Source organism: Hakea prostrata, chromosome 2 (assembly GCF_041222555.1).
Source record: "Hakea prostrata isolate BN-2017 chromosome 2, UWA_Hpros_2, whole genome shotgun sequence".
Taxonomy (NCBI): Eukaryota; Viridiplantae; Streptophyta; class Magnoliopsida; order Proteales; family Proteaceae; genus Hakea; species Hakea prostrata.
The window spans coordinates 52,424,650-52,446,198 of NC_142601.1; the positions used below are offsets into that span (position 1 = coordinate 52,424,650).

The 21,549-nt window shown below is 35.9% G+C and overlaps 1 protein-coding gene across 1 annotated transcript; it reads right to left on the reverse strand.

Moving 5' to 3' along the window:
* Nucleotides 1-513: 513 nt before the first annotated feature.
* Nucleotides 514-10,200, reverse strand: LOC149024822 (glutathione S-transferase DHAR3, chloroplastic-like). Its single transcript, XM_089145017.1, has 6 exons — nucleotides 9,870-10,200; nucleotides 5,955-6,045; nucleotides 4,938-5,081; nucleotides 3,503-3,620; nucleotides 1,610-1,750; nucleotides 514-1,242 (listed from the first exon to the last, which is right to left on the reverse strand). Exons 1-6 carry the CDS (start codon nucleotides 10,090-10,092, stop codon nucleotides 1,156-1,158), a joined length of 804 nt encoding a protein of 267 aa, XP_089001143.1. The 5' UTR covers nucleotides 10,093-10,200; the 3' UTR covers nucleotides 514-1,155.
* Between the last annotated feature and the right edge of the window lie 11,349 nt (nucleotides 10,201-21,549).

Sequence of the window (21,549 nt, forward strand, 5' to 3'; positions counted from 1 at the left end):
ATTTCAGTTCAAATCTTGTGTTTGCATGCAGATTTCTGTTTTGTTTGATGATTTCCGTTTGGGTGTGTTTTTGTAATCTTTGAGACATGAGTAAAGACCCGTGATCGTTTAGAACGGAAATTTTCTACTGGGAAGTGTTGTGCTTAATGGACGCTACTAACATGTTACAGAAAATACCCAAATGTGTGATTCTTCCCTACTCTGGACTTAAGAAAAAGTGTCAATTCATACGAAGATTCATCCATGGGATCAACTCGTACAGATATCAAAAAGTTGTCTCCCATATGGATTTCATCGACGACCTGTTAACCTTTCCTTCCGGGAATCTTGTGAACTTAAAACACACTTTGAGTAACCATTCCAGCCTAGAACTAGAACTACAACTCAGTTTAGCCCTAATATCCTACATTTCCTTTGATATTAAAAGACACCATTTTTTCAGATACTTCACAGCTCTCTCCCTTTCACTCGATAATTTTCAGCATAAGAATCTCCATATGTATCGGTCAGAATTCGCCTGAAGTGGGTTCACCTTCCACTTTAAGAATAATAGTGGCTAAACGACTTTTGCCTCGCCCCAAATTTCGAAAACTGATACTTAACTGCTGCCATACAAGTTTGTTTCCAACAATCTCCTGAAAAAATCATGTGGACCTGGGGAGGTATCTAGATCCAAATCTGAAAGTAATTTTTGTTTCTTACACTGCTAGACTATGTAACTTCAAGGTTTGGTTTGCATTAGATATTAAACAACTTGGTCGCTTTGTTCTTTACCTTCTGGGACTTTTCTAAATACAACCATGAACGGCATCTGTTTAAAGCCAATTCTTATGGATAATGCCACACACGCTGGCAATGCAGATCTGATGAAGCTCATTTGCTAGTGCATTTCTTTCATTCAGAATTTAACAGAAACATTACATGGTTGGATAAAACACAAGCTCTTTTTCCAATTGTTAGTTCATTTTCCACAGAGTCCTGTAATGGATCAGGTATTATCCCTGAACTACAACATCATGGATATACAGATGTGATTACACTAAACAATTTAAAAGGGAATGAAAAATAAAAATCATTTACTCCTCTCTACGTTTCTGCACTTACACCGTGGAGACCTTGATCATTGCCTGGAGAATGAGTTCTAGTTGTGTAAGTTTAACCCATCACTTTCGGACGCCATCCAGCAACAACATCTTCAGGTACTCCCTGAGTTTTAATAAATGAATCCTTGGAGAAGATTGTCTGAAACATTAAAAAGTATGCAGCGTTAGTACAGAGCCGACTGCAAATAAACAACATGAGCAGAACTTCCAACCATATGCATGAAAGAAGGAATCTTTTCCATTGTGTGCTTCTGTTCTTAAATATTGATCAATGCAGACTAGTCATTGAAAAACTAAACATGCATTAGCAAGAAACATGCACACTTAACATAACATGTCACAAGCATAACAGACGAGTTTCTACATGTTCTCTTTTCCCCTGGAACAGATTGAGCAGAGTAACTACTCTCTGTCTATTTCAAACCACATTCATCACAAAGGAGAAAAGATGACCTTCATGGTGATGAGTAATAATACTCGCCAGGTCAACTAACTATTCAACATACCTTCATATACGACTTCACATATGGTAGTGATTCTGGAATAGACCAGTTCTTGTAGTGCCCCAAGACAATCTCTAGATGGTAAAGCTTAGGTGCCAGAGCAATGTCTGCAGCAGAGATCTCTTTTCCATTGATAAAGGGTCCCTATAAGAAAATAAACAAAATTTAGACATTTAAAGTAAGGGATGCTACTATATCCATTCACTGCAAAGAAAAACCAGCAAACTTTAGCTTAAGCATGTCATCTACCGACTGGAAGGGAGTAAAAAAAATGATAATAATAATAATAAAAAAAAATTGTAGCATGTCTTCTACCGAAAAAGAAAAATAAAGAAGAATATATAATGCAGGGAACAACTACTCTAGAGCTAAATGCCTCATGAATATCCTTAGTTCGCCAGCATATTTGTTATTAAGGTATATGTCAGAAATTGAGGAAGACAGTTACTTCGGACAGCTTACAAATTACAATAATCCTAACCACAGGGAAGTCCAAGCAAATACTGCATGAAGGCATAGAAGCAGTATTCTTTTGACCCCAAACAAACAAAAAAAGACACTCATGAGTTAATTACCTAGACCACTTCGATGCAGCAGAGGAGTAAAACAAGTTTGCTACTATCTGTCCTTAAATTTTCAAAATTAAAGATGACAAATAGGAAGCAAGAGAACAAATAGGTGTAAGCAGATAAGCTTCTAGTTCAGTCACCAGGACTACAGAGAGAACTGACACTAAAGCAGTAAAAGGACCATAAAAAGTTGTCCTTGGAAGTGTTGAACAATATAAGCAAGCTCAATGCTCAAATAATATAATATCATAAATTATAACCTAAAAAAATTAATAAGACTCAATACTCCATTCAAAACAGAAAGGGAAGCTATATATTGACTAAACTGGATCGCTGGATCAGTAAGACGACCAATATTTCCTATTTAATTTGGCTCAAAATGAAGCAAGGGAAAAGTTAACTGGTACAGCTCATCATGAAAAGTCCTCACGACGGCCCATATTCCTTGACAGAACATCAGCTTTATGATTAGAAGATCTTCCAGTTCAAAGGGATTAGATTTTATCCCAAACATATGATTCACCAATTACAATGAACTTGGACAGAAACAAACTGTGAGAAACCTGGTCTTCTATAGTTCCCCAAGTATGTTTTGGTTACCATATTTTTCAGAAGTCATTACCAAATAGACACAGAAGAAACCAGAAATAGATAACAGAAGAGAAAACTCTTATATTTATTATAAGAGGGCCACGAAGAAGTTAGAAATCAAGCAAGGACCAATTCAAGAGAACAAAAGCAAAGCAAAGACTGAGAAGAGAAGGAGAAGAGAAGAAGAAAGATGAAGAAAAAAAGAAGAGAGGTGCAACCATAGCAACGAGAATCGACTTCTCTTCCCTTTATTCTTTGCTAACACGCAACATACACCTCCTTAGGTAGGTAGAAGAGAGAATAATTACAAATTTAAAGTGACAATATAGTAACCAGTGACTAGTACCTCTATTACATAAACTCTTAACACAAGATTCACGATGATTATTACTATTTGACCAATTTTGATACTTGTCTGGGGTGGTTCTACACATTCCAGTTGATTATGGATTTAAATAAGCTTGTTTTTCTATTTGAGAGCTTCTCAGATGCAACTGTTCTTCTCTTGTAATTAAAGAGAATGACAACCAGAATGCCTTGTTAAGATGCATTGAGGGGGATCAGAGAAAGAGGGCCATAACAGTATTTCGTTTTAAGTTTGTTAAAATATTTCAAGTTGCCCAAACACAAGGTTTGCTTCCAAGCATATGCATTATTATTCAACAGCCTCAGAGTTTTGAAATATTACTATGACTTCTATGCTCAAATTAAAGCTAGAACTAGAAGCAATACTCACATTTTCTTTGATATATTCATTAAATGAAGTTAACTCTCCAAGCAATGCCTGCTCTGTTCCATCATTAGGATCTTTGCTTTTAAGGAAACCAATAAATGTGGAGAAAATCTTTGATCCCCTACAAGAAATGTAATATAATCAGAGAAGATAGAAAATACTCCTAGCAAAAGCTAAATAACGTATTTATATGCTGATGACAAATATATTACACATGGAATTACCAATGGGTCTCAAAATTTTGACCATGTATAAATAATTACAACCTAAAATTAGCAATTTGCAAGAATCAGAAAAACTGTTTTTCAAGGTATCGATCTGCTACTTTCTTTTTAGTTCTATAACTCTACTGAATATGAATGAACTACTTATTGAAAGCTGTCTTGCTTAGGGAAAATTTAGAGGAACATAATACTTCCACAAGTTAAATGGAAGAATCAGTTTAATAAAGTTTTATGTTAATTTAACTCAAATTAAATAGAGAAAACATAGTAATTAACGATCTAATAGATACTAGATAGCCAATGAAAAAGAGAAAGGGATCTTTGATCTCCAACAACTATCTCCTAGGAGCCCAGAACCAGGTCCTGACAAAACACTTTTAACATAAACTGCTCAAAAACCATGGGTAACAGGCCATTATGCCTATAAGAGTGTTTATAGAGCATATAAGAAAAGATCCTTAAAATACCATAAAATTTGAAACTTTAATCCATTTATGAGAACAAAAAAGTATGAAGTGAGAACTAGCAACCCAAATGTAGATCTGATTGAGTTAACACTGACTTGATGAGCATAAGCTCTAATCCGGGTAAGAAGAAGTTGACCAATGCAAATGCAAGATGACAAGATGCTGATTGTAATCAGAAGCTAGGTACCTAGATGAAAATGCAAGAGTGGAACCAGAACAATAGACAAAGCCAAAAGAACTTGGAATTTTAATGAAGCAATGCAGCTAAGACTTTTTGCCAGATTAGGGAGGATCATTGAAAGGTAAATCTCTTTCATCTCAATGAAGGTGCCTCAGTGTTGTGAATAAGATTCATTTGTTAAGAAAACATGCACTAAAAAAAAAAAAAAAGGAAAGAAAGAAAGAAAGAAGAAAAAGAAAAAAGGCAAGTACACTTGGCCCAACCAAAAAAAAAAAAAAAACACAAAAAAAGGGAGAAGGGCATGTGTATCTGTGTGTTTTTCCTTTCTCTTTTTTTGCTCTATTTTCCTTTTCTGTGAATTTTTTTTGGGGGGGGGGGGGGAGAGGAACCTGGAAAAGAAAAGTTGGTTACATCTAGGGAAACCTCAAAGGGCATATTTGTATGACAATATCAGCAGCGAAGTAGGAGGATTTTCAGAGGAAATCAAGTAGATAAATTTTGTTCTTTCAATGTGTACATTAGGAAAAACCATATCATGGACAGACATATAATTGTTAAGAACATACACTGAAGCCTTTTCAGGTGGTGTTTCCAAAGGAGGATCCGGGTATTTCTCTTCCAATGATTGAGTAATGACATCTGAATCAGCAATCCACTTCTCATCAAGTTTGACCACTGGAACTTTGCCTTCTGTACTGATTTTTAAGAACCTAGATAGAAAACCCAAAACATGAAGAAATGTTACAGATAAAAAAGTAGGTCAGCATATGCAGGACAAAGATCCACAATTTAAAGACTAAGTTGTACATCAGACTTCAACAGGTAAGCCAGTGACATGCTATTGGAACACATGGAGAATGAGGTGGCACCTCAACTTGGGTATGCATATTATCCAAGAACCACACAAAAAGTAAATTTCATCTAATACGTCTTGCCAGGTGACAGAACAGCTCACCATTTAACCTTCTCTGATGTTTAAATGAGCCCCTAAACAAATCATCCAACAATAAGAGCTGTAGAACTCAACCTCCATGGAGGGATGCTCATCCACAAATTTGATTAACAGTTTCTGTTCTCATATGACTCAGAGACCATCTCCCTCATGAAATGAATGAAGAAAAATTACCAATAAATCAAATAATTTTTTATTTCAAGAGGCCCCACAAAATGAGAGAATATGTTTGATGTATTCATACAAGGAAAGATGCAATAAAGAGTCACATTAGGTTAAGTTGGGGACTTCTGCAATTGTGAAGGTTGCTTCATTGTAACTAAGTGATCATGGGTTGAAGTGTTGAAAACATCCCATACACAAAAACAAGGGCAAGGCTGCATAAGTTGACCCTCCTCAGAAACCGCAGTGGTGGACACCTTGTCCATTGGGTACGGTCTTTTATGAGGTTGAAGTGGAGAAGTTGGTGTACACATTGGTAATCAAGAGTATTCGACATCCAATGAAGAGCCTAGTTCTCCCTGTCAGCCCCACATGAAGGCAAAGAAACTGAATAAATGCAAGATGCAAGAACCCTGCATATATAGAATAGAAGATTTTTCACCACTGGTTTGACACATGCGGAAATTACCATTCTGGCTTGTTAGCCAAATCTACCAACTTTGTGTCATATGGAAGATGCTTTTCCTCAAGAGTCAGCAACACCCTCTGACAAAAGGGGCCTGAAAAATCAAAGGAAAAACAAATAGCAGGAATGAATGTGCGACGTTATGATCGTGGTAAAATTGTCCTGGTACAACTGAGGGGGGGGGGGGGAATAGGTCACTCATACAAAAAGTGCTACAAGAAAGCTGGAGTTCTAGATCAAACACCCAACTCAAGTAAAGTCATGAATACAACACTCAGCCACTAGAAAGTCGCTTCATGGAGATTTGAGATATATCGAGCAACATACAAGCACCTCAGTGCTATTTGGATCTGGAATTGCCATATTTGGCACTGGAATGAACAACGAATGACATCCGATGATCTCAGACAAAAATCACAGAACTTAAATGGCATGCTGCTGGATATATCTAGTGATGCCAGATGACTAAAGTGAAAACACTAGATAAAACAGTGACACCGGATGTCTGAGTTATCCCAACAAGTATGTTTGATATTGGAAAAATTGGATTCTACTCAGCGACACTGGATCAGGTAAAAACTAACCATTTGATATCTATTAAACTCCAAATTGAGAAGGGATTTTAGCTATAAATATTGACTCTTAAGTAACCATCAATCACAACCATTAGCACACTAAATTGCCATCAATTTGAGATCATTAGAATTGTGCAAAATACTCCCCAGGAGTACAAAGAATCGTCTTGAGTTCAAGCTCCACAAAAAGCCCTAGTTTTATGAAAAAGATAAGGGCTCCAGCTCCAATCTCCTCAGCGCATATTGTGAAGGAAACACCTATATGAGATTCATTTGGTGCACTCCACTTGTTGCAATATTCATATTGCATCATCATGTATGCTCAAGGCTAAAGCATCACACTCTTGATCGGTATTGTGCAGCAAAGTCTGTTATTTGATCTGATTGTGTTTGTACCTGAATCAAGACGAGACAATTATTAATTTGGTACAAGGACCCACTAATCCGTAAGAGATTGGGATTAGCAACTGGGATCCTCTTGTCCTATGAACAAGATTTCTTGGATTCTTTCGTCCTGTGAACAAGATCGATAGAGTATCCTTGCCATATTAGGCCTATACTTGGCTCTAAACTCGAATTGTATCATCCCTTGTGGAACATTCAAAAATCTAAGTTGCACAGGGTCCATACCAACTCCATACTTTACTCTTCCTTTAAATTTTTTTTATCATGTATCGAAGCTCCAATCTCCTTATATTGTCTCTTTTCTTCTTCTTATTTCTTTTTTTCTGTTTTTGTTTTACTACCCATCATCCCAATATCCTCATTCCAACTACGCTAAGTTTGTGTATATGTTGTTTTTTCAGTACCCAACATTGAGCTCTTCAAGATATGCCCCATGTGAACTTTCACTTTCCATGCAAGGATAGTTCCAACATGCTACAAGGGAAAACCAGATGGAACCACAAAAGGCACAAGGAAATTATCATCATGCAACTTACAAGGAAGCAGGAAGCTTCTGGACCAATCAATTTATCAACCACATGAATGCATTTTATGATATATATGAATTCACACAAGTAATTGTTGATAGCTTTCCAAGGATTTTGTTGAATTAACAATTACCCTAATTACTTAAATTATTTTAAGCATCAATATTATTAATGGGATGTGGTCGTCCTTTGGTTTTTATCTAAAATGTACTCAACTAGGGAAGCGGCTAGAAACAATATACAGTCAATTATCACATTATGTGCTCACATGGTTGGTGATTCCAATTTCCAAGGGTCCGGATGTGATTACACATATGGTATATCTATTGAACTGAATCATATGAGAGTCTTGCATGGGTTACTACTAGCAGCTGAGGAACAAGATTCTCAATTTGGAATTCAGTTTGCCTCTGACCTGAGAGTCCTTGTTGCAGTAATAAATCACAACCTTTGGCACTTTAATGGTTGGAAAAGATCTAAGTCTAGTGCACTTTGTGTAATATATTTAACAAGGTATTTTGTCTAACATCATTTAATAGTATAATCATTTGAAAATTGTTTTCAAGCTGTTCTAAGGGTCAATCGTGATCATGGAATCTTGAAAAAGATATTTAGAATGAACTGGGGACATGATCTACAGTTCTCTAATCAATATTGTTCGTTGGAGGGACTGATTTGCAATTAATCTATTTAATTTGTGAATATCTACTATTTTGCAAGACAATGGCAATCAAAGAATTACTAAGTATTAATAAAAAAAAATCTTTAATTAGATTTAAGACTTTATGAGATAATTATGTAGTATGTAAGTATCCCTTTTCTATCTAGTTATTAGCAACCCAGGAATAGGAAGCTACCAAGAGGATGCTAGGCACGTACGGGTTGGGAATCCCTATTCACACAAACTCAACCACCCACTTAGTAGGACTTTATGTAAAAGAAAGAGAAGGAAGGTGTCACTAACTCAAAAATAGCAAGCAACTCCTTCGTCCCTCCCTCTCTTTGATTGCTTGAAAATAAGGCTTTGAAAAGCCCTAAAAAACCGTTTGTTTGATGGAATAAAATGGGGTGCACAAAGAGGTGGGAAAAATGAAATTCCAAAAGTTGAATTTGTTTGGTTCACTAGGGTAGGAGAATAAGCAAATAAGTAAATTAAAGAGCCTGTCTGCTGCTATGCCCAGATATTCTATATTTCCCTCAGTTTTCCATCCTTTACTTCTCTCTCCCCTCGACCCACTTCACGTGGTTTCCACACTTTAAACTGTCCCACCCCTTCTTCTCATGCAAGTGGACGGTCTCCAAGTGAAAGAAGTGTGTGTATACCTTAATGTTTTCGATCTGTTCAAAGCATTGAAAGCATCAATTCCTTGCATTGTTCAGGTGAAGAAGAGCTATCATTAGGAGGATGAATGGCACCTGGGGTTCTAAGATACACGTTCTCTTCTTAATTAATATATGGCGATTTCAAATGCAAGACCTACTCAACCATTACATTCCCTGAGCAATTGGATTCTTTCCAACAGCATTGTCAGAAAAGGGAAAGGAAATGGATACCCCCCATACCTCACACACACACACAGCAAATCCTTCAGCAACAGACAACACTAGTAAACAAATTTTGTACTAGTTTGTTTCTAGTTAATTATTCAAATTACTTTATAGACACACTGAGAACTGCTTTACCTGCTACCCATCAACCTCAAAAGTCCCAACCTAAACAATCCACCAACTGCATTTGTTTCTGCTATGTTAAGCTTGCAGAATTTCGCATTCAGTTCCAAGTTACTATTGCTATGAACCTGTTACGACCCTGGTTAATAGGGTCTATGAGAGGAGGTAATTGTAAGGAAGGCTGGGTTCGTATGGTCAGTAGTAGGGGTAATTGTGAAGGCATGTTTGGGTTAGTATGGTCACTAATCGTAGACTACAAATGTAAGACGGCAAGACAGTTCCAGCAATGAAGAATGATTTCCCAATTTCTTAACTTTCTCTCTCTTCTGCATTTCTTCTTCTTCCCAACCCGAATCTTCTAAATTCTGTTCTCAGTCCTCTGTAATTCTTCTTCTTCTTCTCTAAGCTTGAGATACAAGATCGTATCAGAACCCGTATACAGTGACCAAACAAGACAATAAAGTCACCATCTCACAATGCCAGCTACTGCGGCCACCAAAATTAATTCAGTACCGGCATTTGAGATTTCAGTTCCCCGAACTCCCACTAAAAAACAAAAACATGTAGTATCAACATCTCCATCTATGATATCATAAAGAACGAACTTCACTTCAAAGCTCAATTTGCATATCGAAATCACAAAAACTCAGCAACCCAAGAGTAAGAAGCAGCATAGGTTATAAAATGTGACAGAAAATTAAACAAAGTAAAGTAATGAAACTCAAGAAAAGAGTCCATACAGTCTCCGAGCTTCCCAGGAGAAGTGACAGAATCCTTTACACAAATTTCAATAGGGTCTGATACTGTAGACATCGCGACAGTAAAATTTCTGAAGCGCCTGAAGCGGTTGGAAGTTCTAGTAGAAAACAAACTGAAATTTTGGGAGACACGAACGTGGCGACCAATGCATTTGAGTGAAGACGAAAGAACTGCAGCCGTCTGAGGTATAGTTGCTGTCGACATTTCTACTCTCTAAAATTTAGAAAATTTGTTTCTGGGTTGATTGTGTTCTCTCTGCAATCTTCTTTACAGGATTTCTCTCCTTCTGTAGACACAAAACTGGAAACAGAGAGGGATATGAGGTTTGAGGGCGCTGGTGCAGCTTGACACGTGCGAAAGGCGCATCTTTCGTGGAACGGTCTTTAGCCGTCCACGTAACACAACAGCACTTTTCGGTAAGCCACTTACTTTTGGGCTCCGCAAAATTTGTCCCATTCAAAAATTTCAGGCCCAATTGCTTGGGTTTTGAATGGCCAAGCCCAACCCATTACTTAGGGTTATGCAGTTATGCTATCTTGTGCTCTGTTGCAAGAGTTTTTGGGCTGATTTGGAAGTGTAGCTAAAAGCCCATAAGCTATGAGGACAAGTGTTGTAAAACTATCTTGTAATGTCAATGAAGCAAATTAGCAGCTCTCATCTTACAATAGGTGAAGAGAAAACTTAATTCTAAAACAGTAAAGGAAAAAGAACAAATAGAGATAAGAACCAAGCATGGCCCAACCACATGGAGAGTAGTTCAACACTTCAACATGAATTTGATGTTTTCAGTTGCAATTAATAAAGGCCAGGCAGTCAGGTAATGGGACCCAAACATATCAAGCATATCTGACCCAACACATGCATGCAAGGCCCAGCTCTGGCCCATGAAACCCACTTATAAATGAAAAGATTCCTTACACCCATCCATCAATTGTTTAACTCTCCCTTTTCCTTAAGAAAATATTTACACACTAAACTCCTTTGGTAAGGTCCTGTAAGCTGCAGAGATTCAAGTCTAGAAGAATTTAATTGCAGAAACCCATTGATACACACTTTGTCTGGTGTGAACAAAACTTTCGGTTGTCATGAGGAATTATAAAATAGAGCATTTTGATGAGTAAATGCGCCATATTATTCCCATTCAGTTCCACCACAGATGAATTATTTGCCAGGGAATGGCTATTCAGACCAGTCTCCACTCTCCACCATAGTTTTGTCTAACCATTATTTTCCACCCAGAACAGGACCACTCACTTTAAGGTCACAGACAAAACCCTTTCCTTTGTTTGATGAAAAGGAAAGCAATCACAGAGAGAGAGAGAGAATATTCAGTGAATGCAAATTGCACTACAATGGTACAAACCAGGAACTGATTGAGGGTCATCTTTTAATTTGTGCCACAGAAAAGGTAGAACTAAAGCTATTACAGCACTCTACCACCTTCACCCCTACCCTAAAAGAATTAAAAGAGAAAAACTAAAAGAAGAAAGTAGAAGAGAAATGAAGGGCTAAACCATAAAAAGAGGTATTTACCATGAATCTCAATTCTGGTGCTTTGCACCAAAACCGGATGTTATAATAACTTGTAATAAATAGCACCACAGTTATTGCAGATGAATATATACATGAAACGCATTGAAAGTGTAAGTTGTCAACCTGTGAAGGGAAATTAATTACTACTACTGTTTATAAGTTCACACAGCAACAAGTTGATTGATTCTTTGACTTGCTTTGATTTCTTAACCATACTTGCATTCACATTCTATGTTGCCTTCTGCAAATCATAAGAAAGTCAACCACGTCACTTGTTCCATAAGTTTTCCTGGAAGGAATTGAAAAAAACTAAGAAGTACCCAGCAATTTAATGTTTTCATCAAAATGCATTTAAGATACTTGAATCTCCTTAGTTTCCTTTTTGTTCTAAATTTTGGATTACTTCGCCTGCAACTCAAGAAAAAGAGCTTGATCACACTTTTCATGTAGTATTGCATTTGAAATTTTAATGATATGATGTAATATTCTTCACAACGGGTTTGATGATGTATATGACTCGACAATTGAGATTAATATCGTGAAAATTATTCTTATTTTTTGTAGTTGAATATATACTTTATTAACTGAACAAAAGAAGAAAACAACCAATAACCACAAAAACTAGCCAAGAAAAGACACAAAACACAACTGTGATGGAGTCTATTTCGAATTTCAACTATGATGACCCTAATGTTTATCATTTTGCTTCTCTAGTATTGACTTTGAATAGATTATTGCACTAGGTCATGAATCAAACGGCAGAACGGAAATTGTGATGATTTCACTTCTAGCACGTTTGCTTCATATGATTATTTATTATTAAGCTAGCTACTCTATTGACTATTACCATTTGCAGACTAGAATTACAAAGATGATTTCTAATAGTCAAATAAATAAAGAAACAAGTTGATAGTTCATGAAGCAAACTTATGTCAACAACAGTTAGCTTTAAAGAGAAGAAAATTCTGGGTGTTTGGGGTTCAAGGCAGAACTCTAATGTTTTTAGGGTTGTCTTCATTTCAATAATGAGAAAATTATTTTCTAAATTTATGTAAAGCATGTTTTTAATAGATTTTAGTTAATTATATTGTACTAGACAAAATCTGTTGAATTTGCAATTCGTTTAATAAACTCGTTCTAAAAAGTTAGTTCTAATTGAATCTATAATACGAAAAATTTAGTTTTCGAGCAAGAGCACAGGACTAAAGAACATAATAAAAGATTTTGCAAGTAAGAGCGAGGATTGAAGCTATTTTGAAAGACTCTCATAGCTAGTCTTGAAAGACTATACAATGAAAAATGAAATGCATTGGTTGTGGAGTGGTTGTGTGTTGACCTCATCATTCCCACATAAACCTGCACAAATTAAATAGAAGCACTCATGATGATTATGTAAATTAGTAGTATATCCTTCAAATAATCACTGTTTTAAGGCACAAACCATCTCTCTTTTTGGGACTTGAACTTGTATAGGAACTTGGGGTGCTCTTGTTTTCTCTGGATTCATGTGTTTAATTTATAATTATTAAGAAAACCCAAAACTAAACCACATCAGACCATGGTTCCATTTCCAATGGCTAGAGATTTGATCAATTCATATGGAAGGAAAGGGGAACTGAAAGAGTTTGTAATACACATGTAATGTGGCACTTGACGAAAACAACTCATCAACAACCATGATATGTATTAAGTCATCGAGTTGTGATTACTTTATCACTTTAACGAAGAAGACATATAGATTATTGTAATCCATTTAATGTATTCTATTACTAGTGTCACCTTAATTTACGTGTGCACAAGATTAAAGAATCATTATATATATATATATAAATTAGTTACTAATTACAACATAGAACTTCTTAATTCAAGGCCTGCTTAATTCTATAATTATATTTCATCTAAAGAAGTGAAGTTCTTGGGCTCCAACAAAAAGTTAACCAATTAGATTATCTCAATAGTCTAACTTTTTGATATATTTATTTTCTCTAGACGGCTAGAAATGCAGGAGCAGTCGTATCGATGAAAAGTCAGTCCTTAATTTATAATTCCTTATGTTGAATATGACTTGGGAGATGGAGACATCATCTATAAAAAATATTTAGTGGTGGTGGTGGTGTCATTACTAATTAAATGATGCATGCTTATGCCCTCCCAAAAAATTATCTATGAAAAATATCCTAATAAATACTTGATTTTTTTTTATTAGATTCAAATGATAGACATCATTTCAAGTTTACTATGTTCCATGGTATATTCTTATAAATTACAATTTACTTGCACAAGGATCGTTTCATCCCATCATAGATTATGGTTCTTGAAAGAAGTATTTGGTTGCAAATCTTAATAGTGGTTCAAACTTAGGATAATATTAAAAGGAATATTTAGGTATCTAAGTAGTTATTTCCTTTTCATTGTGATAGAACTCTTCAATGACTCCAACTTTGTGGAGTTTTCTACAATGACTCTAATTCTACAGCTCTAGAGTTTCCTATTTTATCTCCTACATGTACCTCTATTGTTTTATTTAGAATTGTATGTTGTGTAAAAGTCTTTGTAAGGAATCCTATATCATATAAATCTCAAACACCATTATTATAACTAAAACAAGTGACTTATCTACGTACTACAAGCATCAATTCAACCTCAAATCATATTCATTCATAGTTATCAAGCCAACCACCTAAGAACCTCAACTTCTTCTTTCTTTCTTTCTTTTCCTCTTTTTATTTTATTTTTAAGAGAATGAATCAGAACATGAAACATCAACATTGAGGCAAGTCAAAGAAGAGGCCATAGGAGAGACTAGGGCTTAAGCAAATCACAACCCAACACAACAGTAGCAAGGAATTGAAGGCACAGAGTTTGACTAGTGAGAAAGATGTTTCAGGTTGATCTGGACTTGACTCTGCGACAACAAAAACAAGTGAAGTTGATGCATAGGGGCGGCACACAGTGCATTGCTGTTTGGCTAGCCTCTGTGGAGGGTCACATGTTTGGGAATATCCATTGGAGAAGCAGATATATAATATACATAACAATTAATATTATCCACTCTGATCATCAAAATATAAAAACCTAAACACCCATCTCTTGTTGGGTCATTTTGCAGGCTTTGGACACCCCAACTTCTGTTGGACATAAAAGGTAATTGTGGGTGAGAAGCAATAACTGCAATTCAGAACCCACCACCCATTTGACATCTCCTTTCCTCAGGGAACAGCAGTGTTAACAAAGGCAATAAGGGCAGCAACAAGTGCCCTTTAGAGGCCATGGGACCCCATAAATCACAAAAGCTATCTCATAAGAAATGGGCTCTGATAGTGTTTGATGTTTTGTCTCATAGAACATGACATATGATGCACATGGAAGGAGCAAGCAAGCATTTGATATTTCATATTTGGGTTCCTCAGGGAAAGGGGGAAAAGGGACCCTTCTCTCCTTAGGGCATTTATATCGTCTTGTACTTCATTGATGCATGATCGCAGCCATTGAATAACAATTATTTCTGCTCCATTTTCAAACAATTTTTGTATATATTTATGTCTTAGATGCTGTTGGTGAGAATCTAACTGGAAGGATGGAAGCTTTGGTCACTTATGAGCTATTTCTCAAATCCCAAAAGACATTGAACAGGTAGTTCCATCTAGGGAACCATGCTTGCCTATCTTGGTGAAGTAAAAAAATATTTTATGTGACACTTCTTACTAGTTACAGCGTTACAAGTTACAAATATAGAGGTCCCCTCCAACCAAAGCATGAAATACCATTCTTTTAATTGTATTTATTTATTTTTTTAAAATTTTGATATTAAAACACAATATCCTAAGATGGGCTCACCTGCCCTGGACCACCCCACCCCACCCCTACGAGAGAAATGCAGAACTAGCTTCTATTGTTAATGAAAAGTAAGCTTCAATAAATATTCTTTGCTACGTGTGACATGTTTGGGATTTTTTCAAAGGAAAAACGAAGAAGAAAGAAATACAAAAATTAACAGCACGACGTCTATATAGCTAGTTGAAATCATTTCTAGCGAAACTTTCAAAATAGTATTGACCACTTTGCTTTCGAATTCAAATTGGGTAGAAGTCAGTGCTTCTCTTACATATCTTCATCACACATTATAAGAGATGCCCACTTTTAAATTCTGACAACAAAAATCAGATGTGAACCCACTTCTAATGTGTGGTGGAGAAATGTAAAAAGAACATATACTTTTATTTTGCTAGATAAAAAATTCAAACTCGACATTTTTTACTATTTATTTTGATTATTTAAGTTACAGGTTGGAAAGTCAATTTTTGAAGATTAAGGATAAGCAAATGTTTGACTAAATATAGAAGAAAGAGTACTTGAAGGGACTGAGAATCTTCTTTGGGGATGAAAATGGTATATTTCATGTGATGATAAAGCGCCAAAGCAGGAAAGGGATCAAAGTTTCCAAGAAAGATTAGGTTACTTTTATGGATTAAAAGTTAAAACTAAAAATAGAAAGATGATGGTGATACATAGCACACGTTGGACTTTAAATCAGAGAATTAACCAGCGAGAACAGAAGATTTTCTTAAGCCGATTTTGACAACTCGGTGTATATGGTAAAGCCCGACAAATGAGTCACGAGTCATGAATAATTTTATATTTTTTTTCTTAAAGTTGCGTTTGAAAATGTAATTTGTTTGGTTGAAAATGGGTGTTTTTTTTTAGACTTTCATTCAAGAGAACGGGAACAATACGGAAAATTCGACACAGGATCCAGAAACCACGGAAATGGGTGCTTTTATCATGTTGGGCAATACGGTGATGAAGTATAGTAAGGTGGTGCTTTATTCAGACTTGAAGTATTGCGTGGACATGGTCAAGAAAGTGGTGAATACTCACTGGAACATCCTTTTTTTCCTTGAAGAGATTTGGGATTCCATAGGGAAAGCTGCAACAATGTAAGGTGGTTTATCAAGTTAGAGAAATGAATAGAGGTGCTAACTTCTTGACAAGTTTGATAAATGATAATAAGGAGGTGATTTTTGATCCGGGAGGGTTTCCTAAATGCCTCAAAGCCATTGTGGCTGAGGAGGCTAGTGGGAGAGTTTTTATGAGAAGTTACAGAACCAACAACCCCCATCTTTAGGTAATGTTTTAGGTTAAAATAACACTCTTAATGTGTTTATTGGCCTCAAATTATGCTACACGTCAAATTTCAGGTCAAAATGACCTGAAATACCTTTCGAAACAGTCCGGACGACTTTTGGTGACATGTCACCCGAATCGCCATGTCGCCAGGGTCCGACACGAGCCGACATGTCGAACCTTGCCTTGAAGTATCTATCTTATAGATTATTTTACAAATAAAAAGACGCACCCAAGAATTTAGGGCCATCATTATTTCCTTAATGGTTGGAAGTTTAGCACTTCCATTGCAATGATAACCATAAATGAAGGAATCCATTAACCATAGCTTGAACAAATCCATCAATGAGTACTAATCAACATAGTTTCATTATTCTATCTAGAAAATCCAAGATAGATCCTTCAAAATTGAATCACATAAACAGTTAGGTCCTACAGATCATAATGTACTCAATAATTTGAACGAAACCATATACCAGTTTAAGAATTCGAATTTCCTTAGATCCAAGGACTATATGAACAAACCACAATTCTAAGAGAAAAAAAAAAACAAAACAATTTTATATATAGTGATATCATCAACAAGAAAATCTCCCAGAGATTCTCTCTAACCCCACCATCCATCCGTTCCCAACCTCACATGTTCACCATCATGGGGGGGGGGGGGGGGGGTGTCCTCTCGCACGGACAAAAGAATGGGACCAAACTGATCAGTCCTTGTGCCTTTCAACTCCCAAATAATATATAATCCAGTACAGATCGAACCCCTAATAATATTTTTCACTTCCCCTTGTTCCTCCAATAGACAAAACTGATTTGACACCATTTGTCTACCTCATTGGTCTTCACATCAGCTTAGAGAATTTCTCTTTTTATATCCCTTGGATCTCTTCTTTTACATAGTCTTTATCTTCACCACTCGACTAAGTAGTCTAAGTGTTGGACCATGTCAAACACTCATTTCACACGAGTCAGAATGTTTCAAGGTAATTTCTATGTATAAATCCTCAGAAAGAATCGAACCCTAATCTCTTCACAACCTTAGTTCATAGACTTGTTATGACTCATAATCATAATTCAAAATGTTGATGATATATCGTCATGTCGGAGTGAGGCGACACAACACCCCCTCCAATACAAGGCATTTTAACCCTATTTTGCTCTGATCTTCGACGTTTATGAGTACATCTTGTTTTGTTATCGTCAACTATTACATTGTTTGTATCGATCAAGTAATATTTCATATAAATTTGCGAGTTTTCTTAAATTCCAATTTTGTCCGCATATAGCTAGACATGTGTTGATTCTCAGTGTATTTGTTGGTTTCAAATTAAATTACAAAACAAAATTCAGACTAAAATAACCTCAAATACCCCTCGAAACTAGAGGTCAATTTTTCATCGACACCCCTCCAAATGTCGCCAGCCACTGACACGACGACATAGAGCGATTTTTCGATTCTTGATCAAGACCAAACTTGCAACCCTAGATCATAGACAAAGATTGATCCATGGATCTAATTCAAATCTGATCCTAGCATAGCAGAGGTACATATAAGTGTCCACTGGTACAGTGTACGGGAAAATAACAGCTGGAATTTGTACAGAAGAAAAGGGTGGGACGGAGAGAAAGTAAAGAATCCCAGAAATAAAAATGCGACCTTTTCCCAAGATGATTCATTTCCTGTCAAGTCTTTATACATCTGCAGACTATTATACATGGACCACGGACCACAGTGCAGGAGCAGGAACCCAATTATCTTACAAGCAAATATTTATTTATTATTAGCCTCCAGATCTGAATCCACCGTAGGACGTAGGAGGTAGGACCCATTAAATACATGGATATTAATCCAACGGTTTTGCATTGACAGTTTAGTGGGTCCAGGTTATAGGATTAGTCTGACTCAAATTGGTTAAAAAGAAAGGAAATTTTAGTTTTCCAGATACTCAAGAAACTGCCCAGGTTATCATAATTCATAAATACCCAAATTGGTTAAAAAGAAAGGAAATTCCCTTATTTGTTTGTGCAAATACTAAAATATCCCAAACCCTTATTTGTTTGTGCAAATACTAAAATACCCAAATGAATGCGTGCACGCTGACTCTACGGGTGGTGATGGGTAAAGGTTGTTCAATCACTTCCTCCTCCCTCAGTGAATCCGGATCATCACTCGTCCGTTTTACCACTACAAAATCGGTGGACTCCGCAGCTGAAAAATATTTAAAAAAAACAAACTCTCATCACCCACCCATGGGCCCCTGTATTTTGGGGTGGAAAAGCCGGGGAGTGTGCTCCCTGATTGGTCGTACATCCGGACACCTCTCCCAATAATAATAAATAAATAAATAAATAGTCATTTTCAACCTTAAATAAATTACTATAAAAAGAAGTCTAAGGTTTACTCCTTGGTCATTGGACGGCTAAATAATAATACTTAATTTAAATCTAATTAGTTGATTTAATTTGGAGAATACAATTGGTTTATGATGTCCATTTTTCATACTAGTGCTACAATAAACAAGATATGATTGATGTCGTGATCAGCAAGATTTTGCTATCTAGATTATCAAAGCTCCTCCTGAACATATAATCGATGTAAAATCCTATAAAAATCACTTTCGGAATTAGAGAAATTTCTTCAAGCTGATATGTTCGTTAGGTCAAATTAATTTTTTATTTGTTTTTATTTTATGTTGGGTTTTGTGTGATCCTATTTTTTATACCAAAAAAATAATAATTTGGGCTCGACTTCACTTTTCTTGGAATATAAATGAGCTGAAACCAAAGAGAAGGTTTAAGGTCTAATAATGGATCCCACGCTTTAACTTTTTTTTTTTTTGGACCGGTACTTGCAAGTGCTTGGAAATAATCACTCTGACGAATTTTTTAATTTTTTTATAATATTTTGTTAGATTCTTTTTTATTTTAATATGTGATTTGATTCGTGCACAGACTTTGGCAATCGATTCCACAAATTATTCTATAAATTTTGCAGAGATTCAGAGATTCCTAGGCAAATCTTAATTCATATAATTAAATGGATATAGAAGGGATAAAGAAGCGTGCAAGCATGTAGGGCAAGTTTCAGATAAGCAAAATCACCTATGGGATCAGCCGCTAATCCTGATTCCAATTAGTTTGAATCAACCCGAATTTAAGTCATATCGGCCTCGACCAGTTACGATATGGATTTGTTGTAAATAGTAAATAGTAAATCATTTTAACCGTGTTACCGTTACTTCTTTTGATGGGTAAAATGAAAATGAAAATGAAAATGAAAGTTTGATTGAGGAAACTTCATGGACATGTTACCCAACCGTAAAGGATGAGAGAAAGTTTTACAGTTGGTGGATCAAATCTAAAATAATGATCACCACCGTGAACGAAGGTGATGAAAGGAGTGGTGGGACCACAATCTATATATCTGGATTTAAATGTTTAATAATGGTAGGGGTCCACATAAAAGATGGGGATGGAATGGTGATGAAGGAACAAGGAAGAACAGTGAGTAGTAGTACTGACTGAAGAGTGAAGACTATGATAGTGATACGGATATCCATCACCAGAAACGAAACTCTAATTTCGAGGGAAGCGCAGAGAGAATGCACTGGAAAAACCTGAAACCCGGTTTGGTCAAAATGAAGGCGTTGGGGGTTTCTCTATTTTTAGGGCTGGTGGTCATTACTACCTGGTCGTGTAGCCTCGACGCCACCATCTCTCCATCAGTAAAATCAATATGTATTCATTGTATTGGAATTTTAATTTTGTAAAATGATGACTTCCAAGTATAGATGGATATGATATCATGTGCATCAACTCGACGATGGTGTGGCCGGTGACTTCTTATTGGCTTGAACCTCGAAGGTTTTGAGCTGGGGTTGTACAATTGGTTTTTCTTTTGAGTAAATATCAAGTTTATCGATAAAATGAAAAGATAGATCAACATAGAAACTATCATATGGATCTACATAGTAACTATGTTTGTTAATGCAACTAATTTGATCATTTATTAGGGTTTTTATTCAAATTGTTGAGACTAGTTGTCACGACATACATTTTCTTTTTTTAGTATTTATATATGTATATATATGATTTGAGATTCAAAGAGAATGTCTTCATCTTTATTTTTATTGTTTTTTTACGTTTTTGTATTGTTTGAAGCATATCTTCGATACGATATAATACTTCTTTTAGATTAATGACTTAATTGACACATATTAACATCCTGAACATTGAATAATATTACAATCTTCTAAGTTTGCTTGTAAAATTCACCCCATTAGCCATAAAGTTTATATCTTACTTCATTAAAAGAAGATTTTTTCTTTCTTTCTTTCTCTTTTGATATGATAAGGTAAGCTTAAACCCATATCTTTTATATTGAATGTGAATGTGATTTCTTTTCCCTATAAGATATTATTTTGTCAAATTTAGTGTATGTGGTCCATTACACAACTTGCTAAGAGAATCCTCTCCTTTAAATAAATAAATAGTACTATTTTTCATAAACTTAAAAAATAAATAGTAGCAAACTATGCTATGAAGAAAGATAATTGGAACTGCCACGTGTGTTGTATGTAAAAAAAAAAAAATGGTCATGCCATTTGAGTGGTGGACCTAGACACTATTACTTGGTACAAGGGTCTAACTTTCTAAAGTGAACGACCACGTTTCTTTTTGGGTATAAGTGAATGACCACTTTGCCTCTCGCAAAATGAAAAATCCCACCCTTTTGTAGTGGATGTATTATTTTCTACACTTGCCATTGGTGATATTTCCTTCCTAATGCTGATGTTTGGATAGAGAGAGATCAATGAAGGGAAAGAAAAGGAAAGAAAAGGAAAGAAATTAAATAAGAAAAGGAGTAAAAGAAAGTAAGAAACTAGTGGCAACAGTGGGAAGAAGAATAAACAACGGCCAACAAGGTGGGGATGGGGACCACAGGAGACAGGGAAAGAGGGACACGAGGAAGGACCACATGGGAACGGGCCACCGAAGCCG

What these genes read in the sequence shown, in the direction of transcription:
- LOC149024822 (XM_089145017.1), bottom strand. Translation starts at nt 10,092, where the DNA reads ATGTCGACAGCAACTATACCTCAGACGGCTGCAGTTCTTTCGTCTTCA. An exon ending in TTGGCTAACAAGCCAGAATG is followed by an intron (nt 5,082 to 5,954) that starts GTAATTTCCGCA and finishes TTTTCTATCTAG; the next exon opens with GTTCTTAAAAATCAGTACAG. An exon ending in ATGTGAAGTCGTATATGAAG is followed by an intron (nt 1,243 to 1,609) that starts GTATGTTGAATA and finishes TTAATGTTTCAG; the next exon opens with ACAATCTTCTCCAAGGATTC.